At 33.7% G+C, this 21,204-nt stretch overlaps 1 protein-coding gene across 1 annotated transcript in view; it reads left to right on the top strand.

The window, feature by feature from the left end:
- Positions 1-21,204, top strand: part of TRHDE (thyrotropin releasing hormone degrading enzyme) — a 389,314-nt gene that overhangs the window by 297,717 nt on the left and 70,393 nt on the right. The window contains exons 11-12 of the mRNA XM_070409715.1: positions 253-386; positions 481-536. Of these exons, the coding sequence (XP_070265816.1) occupies positions 253-386; positions 481-536 (190 nt within the window). The remainder of the gene's footprint in view (positions 1-252; positions 387-480; positions 537-21,204) is intronic.

The following is a 21,204-nucleotide window of genomic DNA, read 5'->3' as shown; positions in this document are numbered from 1 at the left end:
AAAAAAAATATACGTGCAAGTAATGGGGTTTTATAAAGAACAAAAATGTTAATTATAAGAAAAAATTGAGGTAATGAGTAAACAATTAAAGGTTTTCTAGCAAATTCTAGGTATAACGATTAATTGATGAAAGAGATTTTAATTAGGTATTTGGGATGGTGTTCTTTTTAAATTATTCATACTCTGCATACTTCATACCATTTTAATCCTGAAAATTTAAAATCTATTTTATCCCCAAAATGCTATTTTCAGAGCACCACAGACTAACTTCTTTGGACAAAGGAAGCTGGTTGCTTGGAAACATCAATCAAACTGGTTATTTTAGAGTCAACTATGATTTAAGGAATTGGAGATTATTAATTGATCAATTAATCAGGAACCATGAGGTAAACTGGGTTTACTCATCAATGATTTGTTCTAATATGTGAACCTGACATTTTAATCCTGAGTGATTCCACTTTTTTCTGGTTGACCTCACAGATTCTCTCCGTCAGTAATCGAGCAGGCTTGATCGATGATGCCTTCAGCTTAGCCAGGTATGTTTTCCTGTGGATCTCCACCATAAAACTCATGCCCTTAAGACTTCCTCTAGGAGCTAAATAGTATGAATGTTTTGAATAATAAATCTTTTAGAAACAATTTCTTACTCACATTCTTGGTGTTTGGAGATGAATTATAATAGTGTCCCAAACTCTTGATCAATAGAATCCAAAGGGTATTTCTGGGTCAGAAGGAACTTGATCAATTTTCTCTGTAAGTTCAATGTAACCCTCTGGAGGTTAATAATATCCTTCCAATTTTATTAATGAACTCTACAAAATAACCATTATGCCATATTTGAGTTTTGATGGAAAATGCCTTCAAGCTTCAGCATTTATTTTCTTGAAATATATTGGTATATCTTTTTATAATGTTCTCTGAACTTAATTCATTATGAAGAACTTATGCTGAAAGATAGGAATAAATATTCCTCAGAGTAAAGCTGTTCTGGACAAAAAGTGTATCACTCTTGTAGCAGAAGTCGATTATGCAAATTGTAGAAATATTTGTGTTACTTTTATTGTGGAAGGCCCCCTGCCAGGGAAGGCCCTGGCTTTCTTTTAAATTCATGTCAACTGAACCCATGATGAAGGCAGAGCCTTATCTTGGGGGCATATCTAACCAACAGGTGGGAATGCCTCAGTTGACCTTCAAAGCCAGGTGCCCGGAAATGGGTTCTTACCTAAATCTAGTCAAGCACCAGGAAAGAATGCAATTCGGACACACCCAGAGGTGACTATTTACCAGGAAGCTACAAGAATGCACACATTCCCCCTTCTATTTACCCTTAGTAAAACTTCCTGGTATTTGGCTATAAATAAAGGTTGCTGCGCTGGCTCTGGGCCCTGTTCATCTATCAGAGAGCAGAGGCCACACCAGGTCCCAGCTTTCCTCTATTTCTGTCTCAGTCTTGTTTTATTCAATTTTCCTTAAACCTCGTCGCGTTCTATTCAAGATTTCATCAACCCCCAAGTTCTCTCTCTCTGCGCTGGTCGAAGGAAGAGTGAACGCCATTCCCCCCATATCTCCCGCCATGAACCAGGATCCCCATATTTTATAATTATATTTATAATGTTAACATCAGCTATTCCTTTGAAGAATCATTAAATTCCACATTTTTGTTGATTTTTATTTTTTACATCAGTAAAATTCCTTGGAAATAATGTTGATAATAACCGCAATATATTTACTCAATTTTAAGAGTGATGAAGCAAACTCATATTTTTTAGTATTTTGTATTTCACATCCAATTGCAGTTTTAATTTTAATAATCTGATATTAAAAGCTACAGGTTAGGCCATTGGTAATTTTTGTCACCTGTTTTTCACATTTTACCACATCTTTTACTGTGATAATTGTGTAAAACCAGTTAAATATGTCTGTGCTGATACAAACATATAACTTGTTCTACTAATAAGCATTGTTTCATACATAGGACCTGAAACTGTTTTTACAATTTGTGTATACAATCAAATGTCAGTTCTCTTTCATGCACTAATAATTATACCACCTATAGCATTCTAATTCATTAAAACTAATGGGATTATATATTGAAGGCTTAATAATTACTGTAACAGCAGGCAAAGGTTAGGGTCAGGTTATAGAGGTTGATTTTTATAAAAAGAAATAATGTAGAAGAAAGAACACATAAAAATGGCAAAGAAGAAATTATAGATGTTCTCAAATAAAATAAAATAAAAACAAAATAAAATTCCTTGCCTTTCTATTATCACTAAGGAAGCCAAGAACTATTAGTAATACGTTCTCTTACCTGATGAGTGATGCTGTATCAGTGCCTCATTCTGACCAAGCATGTAGAGTTTTAAGCACAAAATTGCCTAATCACTCAAAGGCAAATCTAAGGACATTCTATCAGCAAGGAAATCGCTAATGAATCCGTACCAGGTGAATGTAGTTACCTAATGATAACGGAGCAAATGAGGGCTGTTCCCTAACACAGCACCATCTAATTAGGGGGAAATTTAGAATAGAGGTGAATAAAGCCTACTGATACAGTGATATGTGGAGATAATGATTAAGATGCAGCTTTTGCTCTATAGTAAGATATGAAGACTTTGAAGAAAATATAAGGTATGATGTGAAGATTATTTTGATATAGAAGTTTAGTTATTTCATTAAGCCAGAAAGAGAATGTATTTAATGTAACATTGCATTGAAAGAGGCAGGAGAGAGAGAGGAGAGAGAGAGAGAGAGAGAGAGAGAGAGAGAGAGAGAGAGAGAGAGAGAGAGAGAGAGAGAGAGATTGGAATCTAAAAGAGAGCTAATAATTATTAAGCACTTATAAGGTTGTAGGCCAGTGGTTCTCAACCTTGGCTGCACATTAGAATCACCTCATCCTCCAGAGGCCCAGAAATCAGGGTTTTAAAAAGATTCCCAGGTGATTCTAATGTGCAGCCAAGGTTGAGAACCACTGGTCTAGACACTGTTCTGTTTTACATATAGGAATTTGTTCAGTTCTCACAACAATTTTATGAGATAAGTAGATATCTACTATTTTTATTCTCATTTTATAGGTAAGAAAACTGAGACTCAGAGAGGTCAAATTACTTGCCTAAAGAGTCACACAGCCAGTAATTGATGGGGCTAGGTTTTGGCCCATGTGGTCTGACTGTAGAGCCCGTGCTTTTGTATATATATCATCTGTATATCTCTATCTCTATCTCTATCATCTCTATCTCTATCTATCTCTATCTCTATCTCTATCTCTATCTCTATCTCTATCTCTATCTCTATCTCTATCTATCGCTATCACTATCACTATCTCTATCATCTCTATCTCTCTCTATCTGTCTCTGTTTCTATCTCTATTTCTTTCTCATCTAATCTATATCATCTATATCTGCATCTATCTATATATCTATATCTATATTATCTATATATACCTATATCTATGTATCTATATCTATCTCTCAGCAGTAATATTTTTTATTTTAAAAAAGAGCCAGGCCACATAGAAAGACTGAGGGAACTTAAAAGAGTAGTTCAGATAAATCTTTGTGGATCTGAACTGATGGTAGGAAAACAAATAAGTAGTGATATCCTAAAGACATAGGACAGATGGAGATGGAAAAGAAGAGATCTTTTGACTCATATATGCACTAAATGATGGAAGTTATTTTTAAATGGAATATTTAATTTAATTTAGTTGGATGAATTTTTTTTTTCAAAAATTAAATTTTTGTTGACTAAGACAGAACACTGCTTTCAATGCTAACTGTGGAAGCCTTAAATGTTTGAAGTAAACAATTTCATTATTTTTTATACAAATTAACCAGGAAAATAGCAAATTTTATTGAAATACATATTAAACTTTCTCTTATTGATAATAAAATAACTTTCCTATTAGGATGCAGGTAAAGAAATACAAAATGAGATATTCAGGCAAGTGCCCTGCACTTACTTGGTTAAGTTATTCATATTTCACTGAATTCTAGTACATGTTTCATGTAGTTTTGCTACTAATCTGTGTAAACCTTCTTTTCATTTCTATAACACATCATGCTCTCTTTAGCTTCTTAGACAAGTAGAAAATTGCCCATTATATGAAGTTTCTTCCCACCCTTATCTCACTTGTCTCTCAGGAACAGTACTAGTCACATGAAAAAATTATTTCACTTGCATTCCCTAACTGAAGCCTTTCCTGTCGTCCCCAGCAAGAATAAGGTGACACCCAGAAGACTTCTGTTATAGCAGTTGTCACCTTGCAGCTCAACCACTTACCTTTCTGGGCCCCTGATGATTCTTGGATGGTCTTAAGGACCTGGCTTTGTCTCATTCATGTATTACTACTGCCTAACTTAATCTTTGGTACAGGATTTGGCCAATATATGTTTCTTGTATGAATTGATGATTAATTATTAGTTATCCAAACTATAAATATTCATGCTGATATTTTTGTGCAATGAAGTAAACATATTCTAGGTATCCTTTTAATGTTGTTTTTCAAAACATAAATACCACATGAATGCATTTTAATTGTACAACATTTAAACAAAAGAGAAATACAATGTAAAAATGTTCTTTCCCTTCCCTGCTCTGTCAACACTTTACCCTCCTCACAGGTAAAATTATTATTTGGTCTCTATTAATCCAGCAATTTTTTTCTTTACATTTCATAGAGTTTATTTATTTCTTACGTGAATGTAATGCATTCTGTTCTCTGGCTCATTTATAAGTCAGGGAGGTTTATTCCATTGTTCCTGATTTCCCAATATAATAAACAAGACAGCAGCGAGTATCCTTGAACAGTCTTTTGTTGTGCATATATGTATTTTTATAGCAATGTGCAAGTGGACTATTTGGTTCAAAGAGTAGAAAACTTTTAATAAATATTACAAATTGCATTCTAAAGACTTCCACAGTTTAACCCTCTATGAACGATGTCTAAGAGGGCTCAATTCCCTCAAACCTACCATAATCATGAAGTATCTTTTACATTTTTGAAACTCTGGCAGCAACAACAAATTTTCTTGAAGTTGTTATAGCACTAATTAAATTAGGCTGTGCATCTTTTCTATATATACATTTTCTATATATATATATACATATATATATATATATATATATACTCATTTGCAATTTGTATTTTTTTCTTTTGTGAATTACCTGGTTAAGAAAAAAAAATATTAAAACCTAATAGAAGATGGGTGAGGTGTTTTTCCTATTCTATTTTCTTATATATTTAGGATTTTTGGATAGTAACATTTTTTGTAGCATGCATTTTTTTACAGTATATTCTCTATTTAATATATGCTGTTGTGTGTTTTTTTACTTTGTAATGTATTTCATCATTAAAATTTTTAATTTATATGTCACATCATTTCTTTTATTGCTTCCTGGCTATCTGGTTCATCTCACATAGAAGACCTTTTCTAGCGGAAGATTTTGGAAGTACTCTTCTTATTTCTCACCACTTGGTTTTTATGTCTATTGTTTCAACCCTTCCTTCTCGAGTTCATTTTTATGTATAGAATGGAATTGGGGTCTAATTTTCTTTAACATCAATACATTGATAACTAATCATGTCAATTCTACTTATTTAAAAGGCATTCCTTATTCACATATTTGAAATGATAGCTTTATCTTAAAGCAAATACTCATGTTAGGGAATTGTTTTGATTCTTTAACTGGCCTCTTTGACACTAGTGCCATATTGTTCTAATTAATTTAACATTATAGTATGTTGTGGTTGACAAAATATTCTGTTGTCCCTTTTCAAAATCTTACATATTTTCTCTTAAATATATTTTTTAGAATCAGTTTGACAAAGCCCATTAAAAAATCCTGCTATAGGTATGAATGAATATGCATTGGATTTATAAATTAAAGTTAAATAATTAATGTCTTTTCAAATATGAGCTTTCTAGTATGAAAACATTATCTCTCCCTATTTATCCAGATCCATCAGTCAAGGTCTTTGATACATAGGTTGTGGTAACATCATATTATTTCCTGATTTTAAAAAATGATATGTGTTTTTATAGGAAACTAGAGGCCTGGTGCTACCCGTGGGGTTCCTTGGCCTGGCCTGTGCCCTTTCACAATCCTGGACCCTTTGGGGGATGTCGGAGAGACAGTTTCAGCCCAATCCACACAGGCCAGGCTGAGGGACCCCAACAGTGCACAAATCTGTGCACCAAGCCTCTACTATGCATATAAGATCTTTGGTTAATCTCTTCCCGCCCTCCCTTCTCCCCCTTCCCTCTGAGATTCATCAGTCTGCTCCCATGTTTCCATGCCTGTGGTTTTCGTTCCTGTGTTAGCATCTGCCCCCTGGTGGTTAGTGCATGTCATAGCTACCGGTCAGCTGGTCGCTTAGGCTTTTCTATATATAGACAGTACTGCTTCTGAACTTACATATTCTAATTTTCATTGCTGATATATATGGAATCAATTAATTGATTGCCGTGCAAATACTATTGTGTTTTGACTTCAACTTTTAAATTAGTGACTAAAATGCCTAGATTTTTTTGTTGTTGTTTTGTATTTGTGTGTATGTATTTTTGTTTTGTTTTGAAAAAGCACTGTTAAATTGGGAGATATAAAAATCAACAAGATGCATTCCTTGTTTTAAATGAATTCACAATCTAGTAGGGAAAATACACTGTAGATAATGAATCATATTCCGTATATAAGTGCTATGAATAAAATATTATGAAAGCATTGGGAAGTAAAGAATGAATGTGGCTTAGAAAGACTATGGAGCACATGATACAGGGAATAACATTAGAAGAATGAAAACCGACTATTGAAATCCATTAAAGGCTTATAGGTAGGAGAATAAGTGTAGGAAAAGTGTAAACTAGATGGCCCTATGGCAGGAGAACTATTACAACAGTAATCCTCGTGCTACAACTTGGATAAAGCAGAGATTTGAGAGGGAGTGGAATTGGCAGCTAGGTAAGGTAAGAACTCTTATTAGCTTCATATGTGATGGAAACTGGAAATTTGGAAGATTTGCAAGAGAAATTGTAGTGACCACTGGATTTGGATATTTAACACTATTAACATGCTCTGACTACAGATTTAAAAAGCTGTAAAAGTGTGTATCACTGTAATGTAGGGTTATGTTGTATTTTGTTTGAAATATTCAATATACATGAAAATTATTTGGAAAACTTATAAATACCCCCAAAAGTTCCAGAGATTCCTCCTCCTCCTCCTCCTCCTCCTCCTCCTGGCCCTGGGTGGTTTCTGCACTGATTTATTTATTTAGTCACCACTTTTCTAGAAAATTCAATTATGCGGAACACTTGCCAATTTACTGCATTATTAATATCATGACATATTTGTCAGCCTGTGTAGCATATTTTAAAATTTTTTGTCATAGGCTATTCCATTAAGAGCCCAATCACTTACAAAGCCTTCACAAGAACAGATTATTACAACTTAGTTTGAAAACTTCGTTAAGGAATAAGGTAGAAGTTATTTTTTTAATATTAATGTCTTCCCAGCAAAAAACATATTGCAGATTATGAATGTCACACTTAGAAGTGCTCTATTATTGGTGAGCACTCATTGTTAGTGCTTACTACAAGTTTGATAAATACATGTTAAAAATTAATAAATACATTCTTATCGACTTGTCTCAGAGTTCATAAATCTGAGATATGTTAGGGAAACTGGACATCCAATACATGAGCCAGTGAACATACAATGGCCCTAAAAGAAGCAAATTATGACAACACCCCAAACCTATGCATACACGTTATTTTTTTTTTTTTCGGAGCCCTGGTTTCAGAACTGGTAGCAGTGTGAACACCACCTGAAGAGTGTTTGCAGACTGAGTCATAGTATTTGGCTCCTTCTGGGACTTCTTTCAGCATGGCTTTTACTAGAAGTCCTTCTGTTTCTTCTACCTGGCTCTCCAGTATCTTGCTTAAAGTTTCTCTTGCAAATTATGTGTTGATCATTTCTTCACTCATTGTAGAGAATAGTAGCATGATGTGCCTGAAAAGCACCTGTGCCAATTCAGCTGGGCTAGATGAGGAGCTATATTTCCTACTTTGATAGCTGGTTGTTTAAATGTGTAATCTGCTGACCTTTCAGAGATGAAATGGAGAAGGAATGACTTAGAAACCTTCTGTGAGAAATACCTTGGCAGATTGGACGTTTTGTCCTGACTCCCCTACTCCGTTATGGTGATAATGAGCTCACTTCACTTCAGCTGAGCATTGCAATGCAAAACCTGATTAAGGATCCTGGGTGCCTCTGTCTCCTGCTTTATAAATTCCAATTTTATAAAGGATGTTTAGTTTATGAATTATTTCTTTAATCTCCACCTTTTTCTTTTTAAAGTATTATATAATCTCAGCATAAACATTTTTCTTTCTCAGTTGTGCTTTATAATGAAACTATGAAAGTTATTAACAACAATAGATTATTGAGAATACTGATTAAAACACATTTTATATTGTGCTCACTGGCATGGGGAGAAGGATGATTCTTTTGCTGTTTGTACTAGACTCATTGGAGAGAAGTATCCATGTAATTATGCTCTTATTTATCTTTTGTTGAGTCACCTTAATGTGTGTGCCAAAGGGTTACAATTAAATAGGAAATCCTGAAAGTGATAAAATTGTTTATTGCAAATAACATTTATTGTTGCTCTAATCCCCTGTCATTGACTGGGGGATATTAAAATTATCTGGTAGTTACCTTCTCAGCCTTTCTAACTGGTGCGCATCTTATCATGCTAAGAACAGGGCTCATAGTGAGTTCCTTCAGAAGCTTTCTGGCCATCCTCAAAAGATCACGCTATTTCTCACATCTCTGAGGCTGGGATTCTAATGATCTATTTGTCACCATCAGCTAATGCTCCTCTTGAGATACACAAAAAGTTACCTTGAGGTCCTCTATTTTTTTATACCTTTTTGCATGCAATTACTTAACAGTTCATATCCAAAACATCTCCAAATTGGTCTTAGTTTATACAACACTTTGCCAAAGGTAAATATTAAATATAGTTTGAAAGCATTTTCAGGACATTTCACTATAATGAACTTGGTGTCACCAGCTTTTTTTCTATGATAACCCAGTAAAAGCTTAGAGTATGTGCCTGAATTTTCAAGCTACACTGCTCCTACATGCATACACTTGTTAGCCCAAGGTTAGAGAGTGAGGTAACGTGTTCCTTTGTCATAGGCTATTCCGTTTGAAATATTCAAAGTACATGAAAACTCTTTGGAAAACTTGTCACGGTGATAGACCACTTCACTTCTATGTTTAGAATCTTTTGAGAATGAGCCCCAGGTGTTGCCCTGGGAAGGAGAATTTAGGAGGAAGTACCGTACCAGGGACTTCTGGGAAGTACACACCTCCTGAGACACTAAGGGCAGGCCTGTGGCTCTTGAGGACGTCACACTTTCTTAGAGACTAATTAACTGTACTGCATTAAATCAAAAGCACATTTGTAACCCTCCAGGGCCAACTTTGTTTCAGCTCTGTAGGTGAAAGTGTTTTAATATTAATGTCTAATGTCTGAGAGTGCTAAGTAAAAAGTATAAGAGACAGTTTGACATCGTTTCTATAGGTTTGATTCATTTTCATAGCAAACAGTCATCACTCTTGAGTTACAAAAGTACGGGTGATGTTTGTAGGATACAGGGGTTTGCATGAGCTATTCTTTTTAAAGAATAAGTAGTATACATTTACAAATGCAAACACAAATTTGTTTGAATATATATATATATATATATATATATATATACACTCTTTAACATCTCACAATTTAAAAACGATTTTATAATTAATGTTGTAGTTAGTACTGTCCAGTTATATTTGACACAAAACTGTGATTTTTTTGTTCTCTAATTGTTTTGAAACCTGAGCCTGATATTGCATGATAATTTATTCTAGAATCTCTGAGCTCCCCCAAGAATTTGAAATACTTGACTGTCCACAAATAATTTAAACTATTTAGGCAGAACCTCTCAAAATGGTCATTTATGTCATCAACTTTACTTGAACAAATATTTGTAATATATATTTTTAACATAAAGACCTGAATTATCTTAGTGTTTCTCCTTTAAGAATTTGAGTTTTCCTTTCTGCTGCTTGCTGGGAATCTTTTCATATTCAGGTGCAGTGCTCCTTCGCACCTGATCTAAGAGACCGCCTACATCAGAATCACCTGAGATGTTTTGTTAGAAATTGCATATTCCCAAGACTACCTGGGAACCTGCACTCTATGCAGCACTTCATGAGATTCAGACAAACACGATAATGTGAAAACCACTTCTTTTGAGGCTAAGAGGGTATTGATGGCATCAGTTTAGAAAGACAGGTGCTTCTTTGATTCTGGAAGGTCTAGGAGTAGGCATCCTTGATAATAATAGTAAGCACCACTTTCTTTGGATCCTTGAGCCATGAGCTGATCATTCAGCAATTAAGATATCAGGGAACCCCAAATACTTTTTTATTCATATTCTTAAATATGTAACCCTTTCAGATATCTTATCTGATGCCTGTCAACATAACTCATAATGTGGGCGTCTCAGAAATTTTCCCAAGCATGCAAAGGCACCGGAGGGTTCTGTTGTCATCAGGAGACACTTTTGCTGCCACATGAGCACATCGGCACACATCAGGCATGCACATGCATGTAGGTCTTGCAAGTGGTCGATAATTTCCTTGGTGAAAGGCATTGCAGAATTTTCTTGCAAGTTCACCTGGCATCTCAGCCTGAAATATTCTGCAAATTTATTGACAATGCAAGTAGGCAGGAATAGTAGCGCTACCTACCACAAGTTTTAATTGAGAGAAGATCATTTAGGTTTTGTGATTATTATGTGATGTTCTTTGAGGGAATCAAGAACTTAGAAAGATAAAGGGAAGAAAAGAAAAGTAAATAGGTTCTTTCGGCAAGGGATAATTGATTTAAAAAAAAAGGAGAGCGTTTTGTAGTAGTCTTAGTCTGTGGAAAAATGAAATGAATCCTTCTGCTGTTTGACTTGTTCATATAAAATCTAATTTTCACTCACATACACAGCCTTCTTTTATTTTTATTATAACAACTTAAATTATAAAAGAAGTAATTAAAAGGGGAATATATAAATGTGTGTATCAATGCAGGTTTTATGGTAGAGTAGTAATTATTTACTGGTTTAAGTTGCCTTGTAATGATATTTTCCTACCTTAGAAGTGAGATTCCCGGGGCCTTCTGATAGTCTTCTTTCCTAACAACATACTAACCAGCCAATGATAAAGTAAAGAACTGCTCGTGTTTTTCTCCCAGAACTCAGAAAATCTATTTGGGGCTTCAAAAGTTATTTCCCAAAGGTAGTAGTGTTACCTCAATAAGGTATCCAGAATATAAAGGAAAATAGGTATTTTAAAAATATATATTTTTATTCATTTCAGAGAGGAAGGAAGAGGGAGAGAGAGGTAGAAACATCAATGATGAGAGAATCATTGATTGGCTGCCTCCTGCACACTCCTCACTGGGGATCAAACCTACAACTCAGGTATGTGCCCTTGGCTGGAATCAAACATGGGACCCTTTAATCCACAGGTTGATGTCCTATCTATTGAGCCAAACCAGCTAGGGAGAAAATAGGTATTTTATATTAGTTTCTACTTGCCATGAAAATTTGAAGATTTTATTTTTATATTTGAAGAGGCAATAATTTTGGGAAGAGGGGAAAGGAAATTTAGTTCCCACATTTTGTGCCCTGAAGGTGAGTGATTCACTCAAATTAACACACATTTTTGCTTATGTGACAAATCATAAAGCCGTGGGAGATGATTTGAAATACACAATGTTCTCTGGTAATTTTATGCAATTTGCACTATTCTGTGAGGAATGCTTCTAGTGTCCTGACGTGGAGTGGAGTGCCAGTAAAGAGGCCTTCACAATTTTGGATGTAAGAAAACATGAGATCAGGAAAATCTGACTCATTGCAACTGTGCCAAAACCTATTCAATGTGATTGAAAGATAGGAGTGCAGGCCCGCTCAAAAGCTAAGAAGTAGCGCTGGACCCTGCAGAATCAGACCCCATTTGAATCACAGATTGGATTCTTCCTAAACCCGGAATGGCCTGGAGCATTGTTGATTCTTGCTGCTAAAGGAAGGTAGGCAAAGGTTCCCAGTTGTTCAGCTGTTTTACCTAATTAGGATCAGCATTAAACAGAAGTTCAACATCAACTCTTCAGGTCACCAGGTGGTAGAGCTAACCAGAAGTGCAAAAAGAGAGTTTGTAATAAGGAGGAAAATGTTAGTCTAGCATGTGACAAATTCAAGTAAGGCTAATAGGCCCTGAAGAGAATAGTGACTGAGTATCAGCGAGTTTTATGTGGATGAGAACTTAAACAAACTCTAAATTTAAGTTGAGGGTTTTGGGGAATGCTGTCAGAAATGCCAAAATAGAAAGAACACCACGTGAAAATTAGTTGTTTTTGCATTCCCAGTGTGCAAATGTATTGGAAATTAATTGCATATGCTGAGGGCAAGATCAAGAATTTTATCCATGCCATATTGAGGGAAATGTTACTTCTCATATTCAACATAATTGAGACTAAAATAATTACAGAAATATACTTACTATGCAAAGCAATTAGGCCACTGGCTTCCTACTTTACTATATTTTTTAATATCTATCTTTGTAGAGTTTCTCAGGTTTTCTATTACCATTTTTTAAAGGTTACTGCATTCTATTGAGTTTTGACATTGATAGACTCAGTTCTTTTTTAGGGTGTGAGGAGTTAAGAAATCCACAGGAAAATTTGTGCTTCAAGAAATACAAAGTAATATTATAAAGTATTTCAATAAATTATATATACAGTGTGAATGTTAATGAGTTTGTTGACAGGTAGATGATAGATACATGGATTGAAAGGTAGATGGATAACAAAGACAGAGCCATGATGCTTACTTTATGTAATGATAAAATCACTATATTTAGCCTCAAAAGGTTATTTTTAATTTCATATGAGAAAAGTCATATAGAATGTGAGAATCATAGCTGAGATTTAGTTAAAATAAATTCAAGTATTTTTCTTAGTAAAAGGAAGATATTACTGATTTAAATATTTTCTGTGCATGATTTATATACTAAATAATTATCACATATAATAAAAGCTTACAAGTGTTTGATGAAGAAATTGTTCAATATCCACTTTCTTCAAGATATGCCAAATTAAAAGTAAGGTAAGAATATATGTTTTTTCTTAAAATTTGTTAGTTTGTATTTCATCATTAAAAATCCATAGGAACTAGTTAGAAAATCTGTCAGTAGTTACTTACTTGGTTTATATGTGCTGTCATCATTCAATAATTATTTTTCATTGCAGATAAGTTAATTATAAAGTATCTTTATATGGTATTATTCTTATCATCTACACATAAGTGATATATCAACATATTTCACAAACAAGCAAAATAAAAATAATGAAAAACACTTCAAAATCTTTTAGTAGATTAACTTTTTTATTTTAATTTTTGATGCTTATTAGTAAGAATAATTCACAAATGGAACATTATATAATACAAAGTTAGTCACCAATATTTTCCAGTTATACAATAGCAGCTTTTTACATTCGAAATGCAGGGGATTTAAGGATATATGTAGGCAGGGATGAAAATGGCAATTCCAAATGGCCTGTACACAATGTGACAGTTCATTTATTAAATAAATATTTAATAAACACTACTGAGTGTTTATTAAAGGCACTGTTGTAGACACTCAAGTGAATAGCAGTGAATAAGTGAGTCAGAGTTCCTGCTTCATAGAGCTTACATTTGTGGAGAATGATTAAAGTCAGATTATCACACAAATAAATATCTATCAGATGGCAATTCTTTCAGAGTAAATAAATAATAAAGCAAAGGATGGGAGAGAGGGCACAGAGAAGCAGGTTATTTTAAATACGGTGGTCAGAAATGCTCTCATTTTTCAGTTGGCATTTGAGTTGTGACCTAATAGAAGTAAAGAAGGGAACCATCTGGTAGTCAAGCATTCCAGATGTGTGAGTGCAAAGGTCCTGAGGTAGGTTGTGCTTGGCATGTTCAAGGGAAAGGAGACAGATAGGTGTGTCTCTAATGGAGTAAGTGGCATAGCAGTATGTGATGATTTTGGGGAAGTAACAGAGCACTGATCACATAAAGCCTTGTATACTACTGTGAGAATTTGTGATTTTATTCAGAGTGTGTGGGAAAGTCATTATGAGGGTTTTGAACAGAAGGTTGATGTGATCAAACATGTTAAAGGATCAGTCTGGCTGCTCTACTGAGAATATACTATGAGGGAACAAGTGTGGAAGCAGAGAGCCCTCTATGAGAGGCAATCAAGACAACTCTATTAATAGAGAGCTATTGAGAACCATACAATGGCCCTTTACCTGGTGAAGAACAAGAGATGCTCCAGAGTACCTTGATAGCTTCCTGAGTGGCAGAAGTTTACATACCCGAGTTATAGACCCATACAGGTATTTTCCTGGAAAATAGTTACTCATTAATCAGTAATAGCACAAATAATAGACATTTATATCTTTTAAGCATGTGGGTTGCTTCCAGTTTTAGTGTACTATGAATAATGCTGCTGTGAACCTTTGCATATGCATCTTTGTGTGAAGATATATTAGTACATATATGCTTTCCTTTCTCTTAGTAAATACCTAGGGGTGGACTTGATGGTTGTCTGGTAAGATTACTTAACTAGATACAGCCATACTGTTTTACAAAGTGGCTGGACCACTCTGCATTCCCACAAGCAACCTATGACAGTCCCATGTGCTTCGCATCCTTGCCAACCACTCAGTATTGTCAATCTTTATAACATCAGTCATTGCATTGTGTGTAGGGCGTATCTTATTGGTGATTGATTTGATTTTCACTTCTCTGATGATCAATGATGTTGAGAATATTTTCGTGCACTTAAAAATTCCTTAAATATTTTGGGACAAGCCCATTAGTCAGATACAGGTTTGCAAATTTTTCTCTCTGTAGTTGGATTTTTAGTTTCTTAATTTGTCTTTCAATATAGAAAGTTTTTAATCTTGATGAGATCCATTTTATTATTTTTTATAGTTTGTGTTTGTATATCTGTTTAAGCTATCTATATTAATTCCAATAGTACAATGTTTTTCTTCTATGTTTTTGAGTAGAAGATAAATTTTACCTATTTTATGTATGTCTATGACCCATGTTTAGTTAAATTTTATGTATAATGTAAGGTAAGGGTTAAGGTTAATTGTTTCCATACAGACATCCACTTGTTTCAACATCATTTGGTTAAAACCACTATTTTCCACCAACTTTCCCTGGCCTTTTTTAAAAATCAGTTGACAGTATAAATTGTGAATCTATATTTTGGACTCTGTAGGGTGTTCCATTGATCCACATACTATCTATCACTATACCAATAACATACTATCTTGATTACTGTAGCTTTACAGTAAGTCTTTTAGAATTTTGCTTGGGATTACTTTGAAAATATAAATCAATTTGAAGAGAATTATCGTATTAATAATATATATGTCAACTTAGCTAGTTTGGCTCACAGACTGAGAGTCCCAGGCTCAATTCTGTTCAAGGGCACATACCTCAGTTGCTGGCTCAATCCCTGGTCCTGGTCGAGGCACGTGCAGGAAGCAGCCAATTTATGTGCCTCTCTCATATCGATGTTTCTCTCTCTCTGTCTCCCCCTCCCTTCCACTCTCTCTAAAATTAATGGAAAAATATCCTTGGGTGAGGATTAATAAAACCAAAAAATAATAATATCCTGTCTGCAGCATATCTCTTCATTTGTTTAGGTCTTTTAAATGTTTCTTTTGGAATGCTTCGTAGTTCCAGTTAATAAATTTATTCCTGCATATTTTCTCTATTGTAAATGAAGATTTTTTTTAAAAAAATTACATTTGACTTATTGTACATATGTGTTAGTGTATATCCATCTATCTCTCTACCTACCTACCTACCTACCTACCTATATCAGGGTTTGACAAACTATGCCCACCAGCCAGCTACCTGCTTTTGTAAATGAAGTTTTATTGGAAGACAACCATGTGGATTTATTTATGTTTTATATTGTTTATGGCTACAAAGGTAAAGTTGCAATAGAGATTGTGTGCCATACAAGCCTGAAATACTTACTATCTGGCCTTTTACTAAAAAGTATGCTGGCTCTTTATATCTAGAAATACACTTGAAAATTCATATATCTATATCTATATCTATATATATATGTACATTTATATATGTACATTTATATATGTACATTTATTTATATATATTTTACTTCATATATATTCTATCTTATGAATGTGAAATAAATATTTATTGGCCTTTTATTGTCATGAACAACAGCATTACATGTACTATTTTTGAACCTTCTACAAACTTATCTTAAGACTTCATAAAAATTGATCTTTTCACGTATCCATATTCTACCATATATCCTGCAACCTTGCTAAGTTCACTAATACTTCTCAGAGTTTTTTAATACTTTCCTTAGGGTTTTCTACAAACATTGTAAAATCATGTGGAGATAACAATAGTTTTACTTCTTTCTTTCTAATCTTTATTTTATTTCCTTAGCTTAATAAATTAATTTGGGAATGCTCTCTAATATTCTATTGGATGGGTATATAAATCGCAATTAACTCAAACATGTTTATATTTTTTGAAGGGTATGATGTTCTCAAACTTTTATATGAATAATTTAAAAATATTTTGTGCATGCAGTTTTCATTATTTGTTGATTGTTGGTTAAGATGTATTTTTGGAGCTTTGATTATATTATGTTTATCATCATAAACATGGTTAAAATTATTGAAACAAATTGTCAAATTGACTTTTGAAGAGTGGAAAATTTCTCTTAAGAATAAAATGAGACTGTTTTTGAGAATGTTCATTTTTTTAAAAATTGATTTCAGAGAGGAAGGGAGAAGGAGAGAGATAGAAACATCAATGATGAGAGAGAATCATTGGTCAGCTGCCTCCTGCTGGGAATGGAGCCTGAAACCCAAGCATATGCCTGGACTGGAAATTGAACCATGACTTCCTTCTTCATAGATCAATGCTCAACCACTGAGCCACACTGGCTGGGTGAGCATGGTCAATTTTTTAAATTCATGTTATTAATTTCTCTTTTGCATTATTCTATTCCATAGACAAAAATAAATTTAAAAAATAATTGCTCCCTCTTCTCTAATTTTGTTTAGAAAATTATAGTGGTTGAAATGATTGATACTAAAATTACATATGAATATTAATCCTAGCTCCAACAAAAAAATGTAACCTTGAGCAAGTTACTTTTATTCTTAGCTTAATAATTACAAAACGTGGATAAAAGAGTATCTACATCAGAGTTTTATTTTGAATATTAAAAGAGACAATATAATTAGAACATTCTATATGGACCTAGGCCTGGTAAATGATCAATCAATATTTCCTCTTATTATATAACATTTCCTGAGAATCCAGAATCACAGCCATGGCATTCAAGGGCAATATAATATTGAGCTAGACTTTAGGACTAGAAAAGTAATTAATCCAGATATGCCCTATTATCTTTAGTTTCATCTCAGTTTAAAACAAATTATTCAAAATTGATATTATTGGACATGTATACCAACATACTGAAGTATAAATGTATACCCAGATTTTAATCTGAGTCCATTTTAATAAAATTTTGACTTGATTTTCATCTTAATTTGTATTTCTATATACTATACTCTTTCTTATCTTTTTAAATAAGAAATATCACTGTAATGTAGAATAATCCTTCCAATACACAACATGTTTTTTTAACTTTAAATATGAAGGTTACATTTTAACATTAATTTTAGTAGATTTTGACAATTAAATGGATAAAGGAGGTAACAAATATTTCTGGATAAATACAGCTTTATGATGTGGACAGCACAGAATCTCTTAAAAACTATATTCTCATACAAAGTAAATTTTTTTATCAATAATAATTGCTAGAAATACATGTACTTTATTTGTTGCATAAATGTTTATAGGAATCTACTGTAACAGTATATTAGATATATGAACTACAAAACTTAATAGACTACCTTCGGGTGACTTAGAATTTAGAGAGAGTACAATCTCACAATTATCTAATGTATGATTTGACCTAATTAATACATTGGTCTAAAGTATTTTTTGTTTATCTTATATAAATGTTAGACAGCTTAAGAAATGTTTTAAAGGAGGGAGTGATCACTTCTGAATGGTATATGATCTCCTAATCCTTCATGGAAGAGGTGGCAATTGAGAATTTAGGTGATCTTGAAAAACACCTAGAAGAAGGAAACAAGAAACACCACACAACTAATCTAATGATACCTGCATCCAGAATTATCTGGTAATAGATCTCAAGCATTTTAGCAGTGGACAGTATTTCAGAATAATCTTCAAAGATATTTCAAAATATAGTGGCTGCAACAAATGCATCTAAGAGAAAGAAAGACATGAAAGAATTAGAATGAGAAAGTTAAAATGATAGTATCCTTGTGAAATTTAAATTGTAGAAAAATAAAATAACCTCTTGCCATTATAAATGTCAGCTCTCAATGTTGGATTAGGAAGCATGCTCAGATTCAAATTTTGCATACATAGAGGATGTCCTAATTTTGTCTTTACCTAGTTGAGTGACCTGCCAAATTAGAAAAGTCATTAAAATATTTTCCCTTTGTGAACCAGTTTTATTTTCTGTGTGATATTGTTTTAAACCATCCAAATTTATCCAAATCAAGTCTCTAAAGAGATAGTACTATAGGAAAGTAAAAATCTATCATTCTGGAGAATATAGTGTGTCTAGTTGTATCAACTCAATGATGATGTGGAAAGTCATGTTTTTCTCCATTAAGTCTCATTGAATTAGATATCTTTTGGAATTTCTTATTGTTGGATCCATGCTTGGAATATTACAGTGCATTCATTTTATATTTAACTATTAACAGTTTTTGTGGTTCTTTTAATATTGTATTTATGAATCACATGAATTTGCACTCTGATTGGGTTTGTTTGTGTGTGTGTGTGTGTGTGTGTATTCTAAAATATAAATTACATGAATTTTAAAAATATATATTCTAAAATAGATTTTAGATGTTAGGCTTCTTTAAAGCTACTATTGTGCTATTTCTCCTAATCTGCATGCCATAACTAAGGAGGCAAAAAGAGAGAAAAACTGTGATCATCTCTTCTATTTTTGAAAGACAGTATTTTTAAAAACACCATTTGCCTCAGAAAAGTACCAAGTAATAATTATTTAATTTTCCAAATAAAATTATGTATATTTAAGCAACTCTTTCCACAAATGGATTGTAACATACTTAGCATGTGGCAAAAAAAAAAAAATCTGTTGGTGTACACTTAGTAATTACCAGAGATTAACATCAGTGATCACATAGCTATATTTAGTAGGCTCAACATTGTCTTTACCCTCTTTGATTTTCAAATGTTCTAGCTAAATTCCAACATTGCTTTCTTATTTTAGAAGATCTTAAATAAAGTCTTTCCTGAGAAAGTACAAGAAGTAAATAGGATTATCTATTTTTTCTTTTTAATTAATGAAATGCTGATTTATTCATGTTTGCTGCATATTCTTGGTCAGCAAAATAGGAATTCAAATTATACCTTCTGAAATGTTATATTTTGAATACAAACCAAAGTCCTAACTCAAAGCCCAGTATCTCCAAGTAAAGCATCAAGTCTGAAAACCTATGAGTCAATAAATTTGTTGTTTCTCACATAACTGGGGAAAAGTTTCTCAATGGTGGGGAAAAGATACAATAAAACTTGCCATTCGAGACAGGGAAAAATGGGACACAGAATCCATTGTGAAGAATTCCCAGGAGTGAGCAAATTTGCTTGATTAAATTCTAATTTTGCTCTATGATCCTAGCTTCCTGGTCAGATATTTTATTGTTGCTGTTGGTTTTTAATTTTTTTTTTTTTTTAATATTCTGTGGATCTGCCCCTTGAGAGACTCTTCTTTTCTCTAATCCTCCATTAACATATGACATTCAGCATTGTCATCCCACTTCCTGCCTGTAGAAGGTGGAGTACATAAGGGTTGTTTCAAAACTTAAAATAGTTACACATTCTTTACATACAGGATTTTAGCATCTTTTTTAGAAGAACTCTCTTAAAAATTAATAGCCTTCCCATTTTATTCCAGGCAATTCCATTTGTGGGGTTACCTATTCCCACAATTAATTTAGAGACTTGATTCTCAAATCCTCTATATTTCTTTCACATTTTGGATTATCTGAGTTCATTAGCATTCAACAAAAAAGCTCAACCCTTCCTCTCCTTCCCTGTGTTATATTTATATTTGAAAGAATTTACCATTGAGTAGACCTCCTCCAAGACCCAGAGTTGTTATCCTATCTAATAAAAGAGTAATATGCAAATTAACAATCACTCTGTAACAAAGATGGTGGCGCCCATAGTGGCCAGGACAGGATGCTGGCGGCATTGCCCTGGCAACATGAGCCCAGCATCCGTGGCCTGGCCGCACGGCAGGAGGGGAGGGGCTTCTGGCCGGAGGCCAGGGTGAGGGATGCTGGCATCGTTGTAGACCAGGCTGAGGGACCCCTCCCTCCCCACCCCCTATGCATGAATTCCATGCACCAGACCTCTAGTCTTTAATAAGTAGCCTCTATATCAACTTGGGGCTGTCTCCATTCCAGCAGGACAGAAGGAGACAGAGCCTGGAGAAACACATGACAGGCTTTAACATGCCAGTCTGGAAAAGACTCGCATCCCTTCTTGTCCACTTTTCTTTGGTAGAAATCGATTACCTGGCAATACATAATTTTTAGGGAATCAGGTAAATGAGATCTGGTTGTATCCTCAGAATGAAAAAAGAAAGGGGTGCAGTCAAGAGCAAGTTGAGTACTACACAGATACCAACTAAACATTCTACCAGATACACATTAGAGTGCTGGTTTCCACACAGTATTCTCAGGCCCCGTATTATTGGGAACATTTTCTGTTTGTTTTATTCTGCTTTGTTTTTTAAGGATATTCAGTTGAAGGAAATGAAATATATATATTTACACTGTCCTGCTTTCTCAACATCAACTGCCAATAAAAAAAAAAAAAAGGAAAAGAAATATAAATAATGGCTGACACACACAATGAATTATGGACCCACATATAGAAAGATTCTGAAAATAGATGAAAGTAT

Source organism: Myotis yumanensis, unplaced genomic scaffold (assembly GCF_028538775.1).
Source record: "Myotis yumanensis isolate MYYU_CA2020_CCGP unplaced genomic scaffold, mMyoYum1.0.hap1 SCAF_3, whole genome shotgun sequence".
Classification (NCBI taxonomy): Eukaryota; Metazoa; Chordata; class Mammalia; order Chiroptera; family Vespertilionidae; genus Myotis; species Myotis yumanensis.
The sequence above is the reverse complement of the archived record's forward strand: the minus strand, read 5'-3'. Positions and strand labels throughout refer to the sequence as shown.